The sequence below is a fragment of the Capricornis sumatraensis genome, chromosome 1 (genome assembly GCF_032405125.1).
Source record: "Capricornis sumatraensis isolate serow.1 chromosome 1, serow.2, whole genome shotgun sequence".
NCBI lineage: Eukaryota > Metazoa > Chordata > Mammalia > Artiodactyla > Bovidae > Capricornis > Capricornis sumatraensis.
Genome location: NC_091069.1, coordinates 85294721 through 85308106, shown reverse-complemented (window position 1 = coordinate 85308106; position 13386 = coordinate 85294721). Strand labels below are relative to the sequence as shown.

Genomic DNA, 13386 nt, shown 5'->3' with positions numbered 1-13386 from the left:
TCATTTTTCAGCGTTTTATCTGAAAGTCGCTGGCTCAGAGGATAAAGCGGCTGCCTACAATGCGGGAGACCCGGATTCGAACCCTGGGTGGGGAAGATCCCCTGGAGAAGGAAATGGCAAACCACTCCAGTACTCTTGCCTGGAAAATCCCATGGACTGAGAAGCCTGCTAGGCTACAGTCCACCGGGTCACAACGAGTCGGACACGACTGAGCGACTTCACTTTCACTGTCTGAAAGTCAGCCACCATTAACGGATGAATCTTTGCTCGTTGAGAACCTCGTGCCCGAACACAGCTGGTAGAACACAGCCGATTCAGGATTTCGGTTTAGAAAGACTACAGGCCCCAAAATGCAATTTCACATTCCAAAAACTACCATTCCCAACATGCAATGCAATCAGGGTTCCAAAAGAAAAGAACTGACTGGAAATTGCCAGCCTAGCTGGAAACTTTGCCTTCCCTCAGGCAGAGGAATGATTTAGAGAAGTCCCAGAGGATATTTTTTGCAGGAGTGGTCACTCCCTAAAATCCAATCAAGAAAGGGGAGGAATGTGAGCCGCGTCCCGCCCCTTCTCCAGTAAATTTCTGCGGCTCCAGGTTTAGCGGCGGGAGTTCGAAGGACTTGGAGCAGCTGTACACCCTGAGCTCAGCATGGTTTCGGTGACCAGAGCCGTGTTTGGAGACCTGCCTCTGGGAGCAGGGACAGTGGAGAAGTTCCAGCTGCAGTCAGACCAGCTGAGAGTGGACATCATCTCCTGGGGCTGCACCATCACAGCCCTGGAGGTCAAAGACAGACAGGGCAGAGCCTCAGATGTGGTGCTCGGCTTTGACGAGTTGGAAGGTGGGTTGAATTCCGTCCCGGGCTGCAGACGGGGCCCAGGCCCGCCGCGCACACTGCCCCACACCAGCAGCCAGGGATGCGGGGACCGAGGGGAAGTACCGAGCTTGTGACCGCTTGGATCCAGCTGACTCAGTGTGTTGCGATCCAGTGTTTGGGAAAAGACAAAAGTGAACAGAAACTGCCCTAGGAGTTAGCTTCCGGTTATACATTCAGGCTTTTCCTTAATTAAAAAGTCAGTTGAGGGAAAGATAAAACTTCAGCAACCCTGGAGCGATCTTTGAACTGCCTGATCCCAGAGGGCGGGAGAGGAGACGTACAGGCTGGAGGGGGTGTGGCTCCCAGCTCTTGCCATTTCTGAAGAAGGGGGGAAAAAAATCAAAGACGTGCGTCTTCTACTTCCTTTCTGCTTGATCAGATTCGCTTTGAGGTCTGGTTGTTTCAGAAATGCTCCGTAAGGTAAGCTCAGCGGGTGCAGAAGCTTATCTGCTTTGTTCTGTGGAGTTCGGTGTCCCACACCCCCTGGCTAATCAATAACCATGTACTGAAAGAACATGGAAGACCAACTTACTGTCGAGAAATGAGTCTCCTTATAACTGGGATAGATTTTATTCTGCAGAAATACATTATAGCTAAGAACGTGTATTAATTCATGCATTCAATCATTGTTGATTCAGTTATCTCATTCCAGGAGACAGGTCTCCACCCTCACGCAGCTTGCAGTTTAGATGTGGAGATGGACCTTAGCCAAATAATGGCATAAACAAATAATTAAAACTGCAATTTCACTGGAGCAAAGGAAAAGGTACATAGTGCTTGCTGTCTCTTGGCACACTGAATAGCTAGAGGGAAAAAGAGCTCAAAATAAAGTTAGCAAAGGGCAACTGCTTGAGAATTAATTCTCTGCTCAGTGGTAAGCGTGTGGATAAAATCTGTTAGAGAGGAGGTTTGAGGTTTTCCTTTAGGTGTGTATCTTTCTGTCTGTTTGCTTCTTTAGCAACATAGCCCAGGATGGGAGGTCAACAGAAAACAGAATTGGTTTTCCCTTAGCAGACTGAAATTGGCTCTTCATTTCCTTAACAAAAATAAGGAAATATTCCTGAGGATTCTATTCCTTGCCCTCTGGTTGGTTGTCTTTAACTACCTTGGAGCCTCCACAGCTTGGCTTGGAGAGGGTGTAGGTAACATTCAGCAGAATTTCTTTGGTAATTTCAGCAAGCCTATTATAGGAGACTCAGTGGTAGGAAGGTGCAGGGGCTGGGAAAATCAGCTCCACTTTCCTTTTAACTCTCTACATCCCTTTCAGTTTCTGGGGTGGATGTTTCTATCTCCTGTCTTCAGAGTCAGAAGGCAAGAGAGTTGACAAGTGACAAAAGAGAATGCTTTAGAATCACTTTTGCTGAGTCATCTCTCTGTTAGCATAACCATTTGCTCCGTGGAAACAGAATCACAGAGATTACTTAACTGGTGCAAAATTGCCCATGGAGTCCAAGAAGAACTGGATAGATGACCTAGAATTTCTGAGCCTATAAAGCACTGGAGATGATAAGTGGTATCTGCGTTTATCACCTCATTTCCATCTCTGCCTTATCACCATTCAGAAGGTATCTACCCTCCCCTCCCCTCCTTCCACTTGTACACACACTCATTTCTTACTAGTTTTAATTATTTTTTTTATTAATAATATTTATTTGCTTGTTTTATTGGGTCCTGGTTGTGGCACTCAGGATCTTCGATCTCTGTTGCAGCATGCAAACTCTTAGTTGCATCATGTGGGGTATATTTCCCGACCAGGGATCAAACCTGGGCCCCCTGTATTGGGACCGTGGCGTCTTAGCCACTGGACCACCAGGAAAGTTCTTAATTTTAGTTCTGATATGAGTCACATGAGTCTTAAAACAAAAGGCATCTTTGCACAATTCGTATGAAAACTGTGCCATGATGATGATATGGCACCTGAGAAGCACCAGATTCTTAGTAGGCATAGAAGTGCCAATTTTGTGAGTGCAGTAATGTTGAATACGTTATCTCTGTGAGTCTCTGAGTTTTGTGGGAGTCTAGGTGAAAGAAACCCACTCCAGTACTCTTGCCTGGAAAATCCCGTGTACGGTGGACCTGGTAGGCTGCAGTCCATGGGGTCGCTAGGAGTCAGACACGACAGAGTGACTTCACTTTGATTTTCACTTTCATGCATTGGAAAAGGAAATGGCAACCCACTCCAGTGTTCTTGCCTGGAGAATCCCAAGGATGGGGGAGCCTGGTGGGCTGCCATCTGTGGGGTCGCACAGAGTTGAACACGACTGAAGCGACTTAGCAGCAGCAGCAGCAGGAGGTGAAATAAAGTATTATTCCCAAATGTTCTTAAAAGGGAGAAAAAAAATAGATCCCCTTGGATTACAGTGATCTAGCTTTTATCGACGGTATTGCCCCCCACCCCATGTTATTAACATATCTTGAGAAAGTTAAATGGCATTCTTTTGTCAGCATCCATGACTGGTGCCACAAAATGCCAGGTCAAATCGAAGCATCTAAAGTATATTCTAGACACTGGGAATCCCCTGGTAGTCCAGTAGTCAGGACTCTGAGCTTCCATTCCACTGGAAGGGGCACAGTTTCCATCCCTAGTCAGGGAACTAAGATCCTGCAAGCTGTGTGGCACATCAAAAAAAAATAGTGAAGTATTCCAGGTGCTGGATTGAGAGACATTTTCAACCTTATGCTATAATTTAGATAATTTAATGGTTTATTTAAAAAGGAAAGCAAGCTATTTTCAAAAGACAAAGAAGTGTTTAGAATATCAAGTTAGACATTCTGATATGTTCAGCCATCTTCAGGGATGAACTTCATATATGTCATTATGAGAGTTCAGTTCAGTTCAGTCACTCAGTCGTGTCCAACTCTTTGCGGCCCCAGGGACTGCAGCACACCAGGTTTCCCTGTCCATCACCAACTCCCAGAGCCTACTCAAATTCATGTCTATCGCGTCAGTGATGCCATCCAATCAATTCATCCTCTGTCGTCCCCTTCTCTCGCCTTCAGTCTTTCCCAGCATCATAGTCTTTTCCAGTGGGTCGGTTCTTTTCATCAGGTGGCCAGAGTATTGGAGTTTCAGTTCCAGCATCAGTCCTTCCAATGAATATTCAGGACTGATCTCCTTTAGGATGTACTGGTTGGATCTCCTTGCTGTCCAAGGGACTCTCAAGAGTCTTCCCCAATGCCACAGTTCAAAAGCATTAATTCTTCGGCGCTCAGCTTTCTTTATGGTCCAACTCTCACATCCATACATGACTACTGGAAAAATCATTGCTTTGACAAGATGGACTTTTGTTGGAAAAGTAATGTCTCTGCTTTTTAATATGCTGTTCAGGTTGGTCATAGCTTTTCTTCCAAGAAGCAAGCATCTTTTAATTTCATGGCTGCAGTCACCATCTGCAGTGATTTTGGAGCCCCCCCAAAAAAAGTCTCTCACTGTTTCCATGAAGTGATGGGACCGAATGCCATGATCTTAGTTTCCTGAATCTTGAGTTTTAAGCCAACTTTTTCATGCTCCTCTTTAATTTTCATCAAGAGGCTCTTTAGTTCTTCACTTTCTGCCATAAGGGTGGTGTCATCTGCATATCTGAGGTTACTGATATTTCTCCCGGCAATCTTGATTCCAGCCTATGCTTCATCCAGCCCGGCATTTCTCATGATGTACTCTGCGTATAAGTTAAATAAGCAGGGTGACAATATACAGCCTTGACGTACTCCTTCCCGATTTGGAACAAGTGTGTTGTTCCATGTCCAGTTCTAACTGTTGCTTCTTGACCAGCATACAGATTTCTGAGAGGGCAGGTCAGGTGGTCTGGTATTCCCATCTCTTTAAGAATTTTCCACGGTTTGTGGTGATCCACACAGTCAAAGGGTTTGGTGTAGTCAATAAAGCAAAAGTAGGTGTTTTTCTGGAACATCCTTTTTCGATGATGCAGGGGATGTTGGTAATTTGATCTCTGGTTCCTCTGCCTTTTCTCAATCCAGCTTGAACATCTGGAAGTTCACGGTTCATGTGTTGTTGAAGCCTGGCTTGGAGAATTTTGAGCATTACTTTGCTAGTGTGTCAGATGAGTGCAGTTGTGCAGTAGTTTGAGCATTCTTTGGCATTACCTTTTTTTGGGATTGGAATGAAAACTGATCTTTTCCAGTCCTGTGGCCACTGCTGAGTTTTCCAGATTTGCTAGCATATTGAGTGCAGCACTTTCACAGCATCATCTTTCAGGATTTGAAATAGCTCAACTGGAATTCCATCACCTCCACTAGCTTTTTTCATAGTGATGCTTCCTAAGGCCTAGTTGACTTGAAATTCCAGGATGTCTGGCTCTAGGTGAGTGATCATACCATCATGGTTATCTGGGTCATGAAGATCTTTTTTGTATAGTTCTTCTGTGTATTCTTGCCACCTCTTCTTAATATCTTCTGCTTCTTTTAGGTCCATACTATTTCTGTCTTTATTGTGCTCATCTTTGCATGAAATGTTCCCTTGGTATCTCTAATTTTCTTGAAGAGATCTCTAGTCTTTCTCATTCTTTTGTTTCCTGTATTTTTTTGCACTGATCACTGAGGAAGGCTTTCTTATCTCTCCTTGCTATTCTTTGGAACTCTGTATTCAAGTGGGTATATCTTTCCTTTTCTCTTTTGCCTTTAGCTTCTCTTTTTTCCTTATTATGGGAAGACTTTCTGATATGTTCAGCCATCTTCAGGGTTGAGCTTCATATACGTCATTATGGGAAGCATAATTGTCTCAATCATAATAGTGTGAATGGCAGTATATTACTATTTTGATCAATTCTAGTGTATTAAAACCCGTGTTAAGAAATTGGCAACAGAGGTTGTGTTTCAGAAGGAACTCTGGGTAGCTGTGGTACAGGGATAGGAAGAAGGCTGGATTTTCACTGTATAGCCTTCGAATGTCTGAGTAAGTATTATATAAACAAACTGGGGCAAATAATTTAAAGCAATAAGATGTGACCGAGTCAGGGCTTATCGTCACATTATTATGTCCCCAAAATGTTTTGAGCCACAGGGAAGAGCTGAGCATGGATAATTCCATGAGACATGGTCCTTTTGTAATTGCCAGGTTAGATGTGAACTCTCTGATTTCCCAGATAGATTATATAAACTACGTGGATGATGGCCATGAATGGAGATCAGAATAGTTCACATACTCCCTAGGAAATGAGATCTTTGTTCTGTAGAATTCTAAAGAGGTAAATCGTATGATCTTTTAGTTATAGGCTAGAAAAATCAGTAATGCCTCCTGTGAGGTTTTTTTCTGCCATTTTTTTGTATTGAAAATTTTTTTTCTTCTTCTTTGACTTGCTGGGTCTTCATTGTAGTGTGCAGGCTTTTCTAGCTGTGACATGCAAGCTTAGTTGCCCCTAGGCATATGGGACCTTAGTTCCCTGACCAGAGATCAAACCTATGTTCCCTGGATTGGAAGGCTGATTCTTTACCACTGGACCCCCAGGAAAGTCCCTTGAAAATATTTTTCAATGTTTTTTCATCTGCGTGTCCCACTTGCTGTCATTATGACTTCTTTCAAAACCTTGGTGAGAATATTTGCTTATGAGCTACAGGTAGAAATAATCTACCCAGATAATCAGCACAATTCCTTTCCTTTCATCTTCACCCCAGTTGCCACCAACACCCAGCTATTACTGCCATGAGAGGTATTATGAAAAGATTAGAAAAAAAATCAACTTAATGCTTTTAGAAGACCTGAGTTTATAAGAGGTGGTGGTGGGAAAAGGGACCAGTTTAGAGGCTACAGTTTCATATTACAGATGCCCAAGAGTGTCCTTTTAGAAGCGTTAAGGATTCCTAGTTTAAAATCTCTGCTTTGTCCCTTATAGCTCTGTGACCTTGGGCAAATTATTTAACCTCTCTAGAACTATTTCCTCACCTGAAACAAATAGATAATGATTAAACGTGCTATTGGGATAATGATTAAACGTGCTATTGGCTGTGATTGTGTCTGACTATATTGAACAATTAATAATTTTAATCGTCCTTACTTCCTTTGCGCCCAAATATCTTCCTTCACACTCCTCAAACGTCCTATTTCACTTTGTTAACACTGCACAGAATGGCATGGAGATTCATTTGGGACAACCAGCAGCGATTGTAAAACATATAAAAGATCTGGGATGTTTAAAGTGCTTGTCAGTTAAACTAGTGTTGATTTTCCTCGAAGGCCGAAAGAAAGTCATTAAGGGTGTGAAGGGTTTGTCCGAGAATCCTGTGCAATTTTATTTGAGACTTTTAGGGCACTCTTGTTAAGGTTTGGGCTGTCTGAGGTAGATGTCATAGCTGGAATCCTTGGGATGTTTGAGGAGTGGAGAAGACCATACCCCATTTATTAACATATTCTGGCCAGTCCCTTGCCCAGAAAAGAGGGACAAACTTTTTCTTTACCCTTTACCCTACATCAGTTCAGTTCAGTTGTTCAATCGTGTCCAACTCTTTGTGACCCCATGGATTGTAGCACGCCAGGGCTCCCTGTCCATCACCAACTCCTGGAGTTTACTCAAACTCATGCCCATTGAGTGGGTAATGGCATCCAACCATCTCATCTTCTGTCATCCCCTTCTCCTCCTGCCTTCAACCTTTCCCAGCATCAGAGTCTTTTCAAATAAATCAGCTCTATGCGTCAGGTGGCCAAAGTACTGGAGTTTCAGCTTCAACATCGGTCCTTCCAATGAACACACAGGACTGATCGCCTTTAGGATGGACTGGTTGGATCTCCTTGCAGTCCAAGGGACTCTCAAGTGTCTTCTCCAACACCACAGTTCAAAAGCATCAATTCTTCGTGCTCAGCTTTCTTTATAGTCCAACTCTCACATCCATACATGACCACTGGAAAAACCATAGCCTTGACTAGACGGACCTTTGTTGGCAAAGTAATGTCTCTGCTTTTCAATATGCTATCTAGGTTGGTCATAACTTTCCTTCCAAGGAGTAAGTGTCTTTTGATTTCATGGCTGCAGTCACCATCTGCAGTGATTTGACACTGTTTCCACTGTTTCCCCATGTATTTGCCATGAAGTGATGGGACTGAATGCCACGATCTTAGTTTTCTGAATGTTGAGCTTTAAGTCAACTTTTTCATTCTCCTCTTTCACTTTTTTTTTTTTCCCTCTTTCACTTTCATCAAGAGGCTTTTTAGTTCCTCTTCACTTTCTGCCATAAGGGTGGTGTCATCTGCATATCTAAGGTTATCGATATTTCTCCCGGCAATCTTGATTCCAGCTTGTGCTTCTTCCAGCCCAGTGTTTCTCATGATGTACTCTGCATACAAGTTAAATAAGCAGGGTGACAATATGCAGCCTTGACGTACTCCTTTTCCTATTTGGAACCAGTCTGTTGTTCCATGTTCAGTTCTAACTGTTGCTTCCTGACCTGCATACAGATTTCTCAGGATGTGGGTCAGGTGGTCTGGTATTCCCTTTTCTTGAAGAATTTTCCATGGTTTATTGTGATTAACACAGTCAAAGGCTTTGGCATAGTCAATAAAGCAGAAATAGATGTTTTTCTGGAACTTGTTTGCTTTTTCCATGATCCAGCAGATGTTGGCAATTTGATCTCTGGTATTCTGCCTTTTCTAAAACCAACTTGAACATCTGGAAGTTCACGGTTCGTGTATTGCTGAAGCCTGGCTTGGAGAATTTTGAGCATTACTTTACTAGCGTGTGAGATGAGTACAACTGTGCGGTAGTTTCAGCATTCTTTGGCATTGCCTTTCTTTGAGATTGGAATGAAAACTGACCTTTTCCAGTCCTGTGGCCATTGCTGAGTTTTCCAGATTTGCTGGCATATTGAGTGCAGTACTTTCACAGCATCATCTTTCAGGATTTGAAATAGCTGAACCAGAATCCCATCATCTCCACTAGCTTTGTTCGTAGTGATGCTTTCTAAGGCCCACTTGACTTCACATTCCAGGATGTCTTGCTCTAGGTGAGTGATCACACCATCATGCTCTTTACCTGGGGCCAAACTACATCAGTTACTGACTAGATTAAACCAGCATTCTTGGCTTGACCTAGAAACTACCCTCTTTACCCTACTACTATTTTTTGGAAAATAGTATTTTCTGCATTTCAAAAATAAGCTTCTTAGCCCTATTCAGACTTTGGGGGACTGCCACTTTTTGTAATTTTGATTTGATTTAAAAGCTTAGTAATAGGGACTTACGTGGTGGTCCAGTGGTTAAGAATCCACCTTCCAATGCATGAGACTTGAGTTCTTTACCTGGTCAGGGAGCTAAGAGCCCACATGCCGAGGGGCAACTAAGCCTGAGCACCTCGAGGAGAGGCTCTTGTGCCGCAACTAGAGAAAGCCTGTGTGCTGCAACAGAAAGCTGCCATGCCACAACAAAGACCCAATGCAGCCAAAAAAAAAAGAAAAAACTTAGTAACATAAGAAAATATATAAAGTCCATTTGTTCTAAAGAGTTACTCAGAGACAGTTAGGAGCAGTCATTTCTGCTATCCTCACCATTTAATCCTTAAAAACTCTTCATCTAAACCAAGGGTTGAAAAGTGCTTCTTACTGATGGGTTTATTAATTGTTGCCAGAAAGTGGTCCCTTCTGAGAGAATTCTTGCAAGTCCATGACGCAGTTTGCTGTTGAATTTATCCTTCTTTCCGATGCCAAGTATGTGGCTGGCAACGAGTAGGGGCTTGGTGTACACCAGTTGAATGAATCAAGGTAGGAGTTAAAAGGAGATGTAGCTAAATGATTTTTGAACAGAAGTCCTGCTTTTCACATTTTCGAGCTCCTGGAAAGCAAATGAAATTTGTTCCACATTATATGTCATCAGGGAAAGGGAAATTAAAACGACATTGAGACCTATTAGAATGGCCAAAGTCCACAACACTGACAACACCAAATGCTGGCAAGCACATGGAGCAACAGGAACTCTCATTCGTTGCTGGGGATACAAAATGGTACAGCTACTTTGGGAGATAGTTGTCAGTTTCTTGCAAGATTAAACATACTCTTATCATATGATTCAGCAGTCATATTCCTTGGTATTTTACTCAAGGGAGTTAAAAATATATGTCCATACAAAAACCTGCAAATGAATATTTATAGTAGCTTTATCCATAATTGCCAAAACTTGGAAGCAACCAAGATGCCCTTCAATAGGTGAATGGATAAGTAAACTGTGGCACATCCAGACAACAGAGTATTATGCTGTGCTAGAAAGAAATCAGTCCACAAAAATATATGGAGCAGCCTTAAATGCATGTTACTAAGTGAAAGACACCCATTTGAAAAGCATATGCACACGTATGCTCAAATATTAAAGGGAATATGCAGACCTACGTAGGAGGGAATTTCCTGGCATTCCAGTGGTTAGGGCTGTGAGTTTCCACTGCAGGAGGCACTCAGTTGATCTGAGATCAGGGAACTGGTGGGGCTTCCCTTGTAGTTCAGTTGGTAAAGAATCTGCCTGCAGTGCAAGAGACCCGAGTTCAATTCTTCGGTTGGGAAAAATCCCCTGGAGAAGAAAATGGCAACCCACTCCAGTATTCTTGCCTGGAGAATCCCATGGATAGAGGAGCTTGGCAGGCTACAGTTCACAAGAGTTGGACACAGCTTAGTGACTAAACCACCACCACCACCACCACCACCACCACCACCACCAGGCAAGTGGGATCCTGCAAGCCATGTTACGTGGCCAAAACAACAAGCAAAAGAAATAAACAATATAGATATACATAAGAATATAAATGGTGCACTTCCCTGGTGGTCCAGTGGTTAAGAATCTGCCTGCCAGTGAAGGGGACATGGGTTCAGTTCCTCACCTGGGAAGGTTCGGCATGCTGTGGGACAACTAACTCAGAGCACCATAACTGCTGAAGCCTGTGTGCCCTAGAGCCCAGCACCCATGCTCCTCAACAGGAGAAGCTGGTGCACTGCAACTAGAGAGTAGCTCATGTGCAGCAACAAAGATCCAGCGCAGCCAAAAAAAAACGAATATTAACAGTCAGTGGTTCTCTAGTGATAAGTTCAGGATGCTTTAAGTTTCTTCTTTGTGCTTTAGTCTTTTAAAATGTTTGTAAAGAATATGAATTACTTTTGGAAAGGAGAAGGGTCATGTGTAAAGAACAATTTTCCCTGCTTCCATGCACATGTGGTATGCCCATGTTGTTAATACTTACAGCTGCCCTTAAAAGGAAGTGGTGAGCAGCAGTGTGAGCCTCATCTTTGGTTTGAAGGTTTTAAAATCACTGTCATCCCATATCCTTGCAGGGTACCTCCAAAAGCAGCCCTACTTTGGAGCTGTGGTTGGCAGGGTGGCCAACCGAATTGCCAAAGGAACATTCACGTTGGATGGGAAGGAGTATAAACTGGCCGTTAACAACGGGCCCAACAGCCTGCATGGAGGAGTCAAAGGGTTTGACAAGGTGAGTTGAAGTCATTGCACAGTGTCCTCACCTGGCACACCTCACTAAGTACCTTCAAGCATGCCTTGCCTTTGCCAGGCACAGCCCTAGGCCCTAGAATCAACGCGTGGTAAGGTGATCCAGGAAAGAGGCTGCTCCATGGTTTGGGCCTGAGGGGAAGGAGATTGCTGGCTGTGTTCCACGGCCCACCTTTCTCTAGCTCATCTGACTATAGTAGGCAGGGGAGCCCCTGAGTGAAAAGATGACAGCCTTTGACTTAGAAAAGACAGGGACTGAACGCCCGTCTCACAGTTTTGGGATCAGAAAGTTGATTTTAGGCAGAACAGAAAAGTGGATTAAAGACAATATGCACCACTTCCTGCACAAAGCATTTGCATATATTATCTCCCACCGTTATTAGAACCCCATATTATATCATCAGATGAGAAATGTGAGGCCCTGAAAGGCCACACAGCTCCTAAGTTGGGCTGCCTGACCCAAAGCCCTCATTTCTATACTGTAGTTGTCTGCCACAGCCACCTGCATACCCCCAACCCAACACCCCGCTAGTATTGGTCTATAAGCTCTTCCCCCCCGACCCCGACTGGCATGTATTGTGTTGCCCCATCCAGGCTACCCTTCCAGTGAAGGGTCTCACACCTCAAAATGATGTCAGATTCTCCCCAGTTCCCCTTTTCCACATTAACTCCCAACCCTTAAGTGAACCCCTGGAAAACCAGGTTAGGAAAACAAATTGATCAGACAGCTTCTCCCTGGGGTGGGAATGCCTGGCTTCCTGTTCTTTCCTAGCTGTGTGGGAGTCTGCAGGTTAATCGCAGCGATTCTCTTACTAGTCTAATCTCAGAGAGGTAATTTTGGAAGTTAGCTTTCCTTTAAATTATACCACCCAGGTGACTGCCTAGAGAAAAGCCAGAGGAGACAGGAACATTTATGGCATGTTAAGAATCACAATTTCTTCTTTTCTACCTCTTAATCGCCACCTATCCTGCCAAAGGAAGTGGGTCACTCTCTGTTTCCCCTGCTCCATCAGCTGTCTGCGGCTTAGAGCCAGATAGCCCCGTCACTTACCCTTTCCTCCACGATGAAACTCCTCGTGCCAGAGACGGCTGAAGGCAGACGGTGGCTTCTGTCCTGGCAATACTGGGGCAGAGGGTCTCTGGAATATGCCAGGTCCGTGGGCAAACCCCAACCAGAGGAAGTTAGGTTCAGCTCTGTTTGGCCAGGGGTCTTCAGAGGAGCCTCAGCCCCTTGTTTTAGCTTCTTCCTGCTGCCTCGGTTCCACATGGAGTTTTCTGTGGTGTTACTTACAGGGCACGCCCTGTAGGAACAAGCACATAAGATAGTGAGTGTTTATATCCTTCTCTGCCGAGTGTTTACTGAGCCTCTTCTGTGAACCAGGCAGCATAATAGGATGGGGATTCCTGATCCTCTAGGATAGTGAGTATCATGTAGTAAGTTACATGAATAACAGTTACATGAATAACGAGCCCCAAAATATAGATGCCAGAGGTGTGCTACAGGAGCTGTATTAATGGCAGCTAGGGAGGTTGGAGTCGAACTCTTCAAGAAAAGATAGCATGTCATTTAACAAGTGGATATTTGAGAGAGTGGCTGTGGAACAGCCCGCAGAGGGTGGGGAAAGACTCGGAATATAATCATGAAGCCGTTGAAAGTTTTGGGACCCGAGGTTTTCATGGAGCAACATGAGCAGCCTCACATGAACTTTGCTTTCAGTTGTGTTTGATCTCAACAATTACTGCATAATTGTCGGTTTGCAGGTAATTGTTTTCTTATTTATACCGACGCATTTTTTTAAAGATGAAATTTGAATAACCTGACAGGATTAGAAATGGTGTAAGTAGGCCTAGAGAAACAAATTTGGAAGTTTTCAGGAAAATTTGGAAACTACTGAATCAGGGAAATTCTCCTGTGAATAGGAATTGTACTTTCCACTTTATCTGATGATACTGACTTACACGAAAATCTTTCCATTGTGTCCTTTCTCTAAAGGAGAAAAACTAGATAGCAAGTTAAGACCATTTTATTTCACATATTTTATTTATAAAATTTCCCATTTGGGGGATTCCCTTTTCTTTCAGT

The 13386-nt window shown here is 43.7% G+C and overlaps 1 protein-coding gene across 1 annotated transcript in view; it reads left to right on the top strand.

Annotated features, from left to right (window-relative positions):
- Positions 1-426: 426 nt before the first annotated feature.
- Positions 427-13386, top strand: part of GALM (galactose mutarotase) — a 53854-nt gene continuing 40894 nt past the window's right edge. The window contains exons 1-2 of the mRNA XM_068975276.1: positions 427-841; positions 11132-11286. Coding sequence (XP_068831377.1) covers positions 652-841; positions 11132-11286 — 345 coding nt within the window. The 5' untranslated portion in view covers positions 427-651. The remainder of the gene's footprint in view (positions 842-11131; positions 11287-13386) is intronic.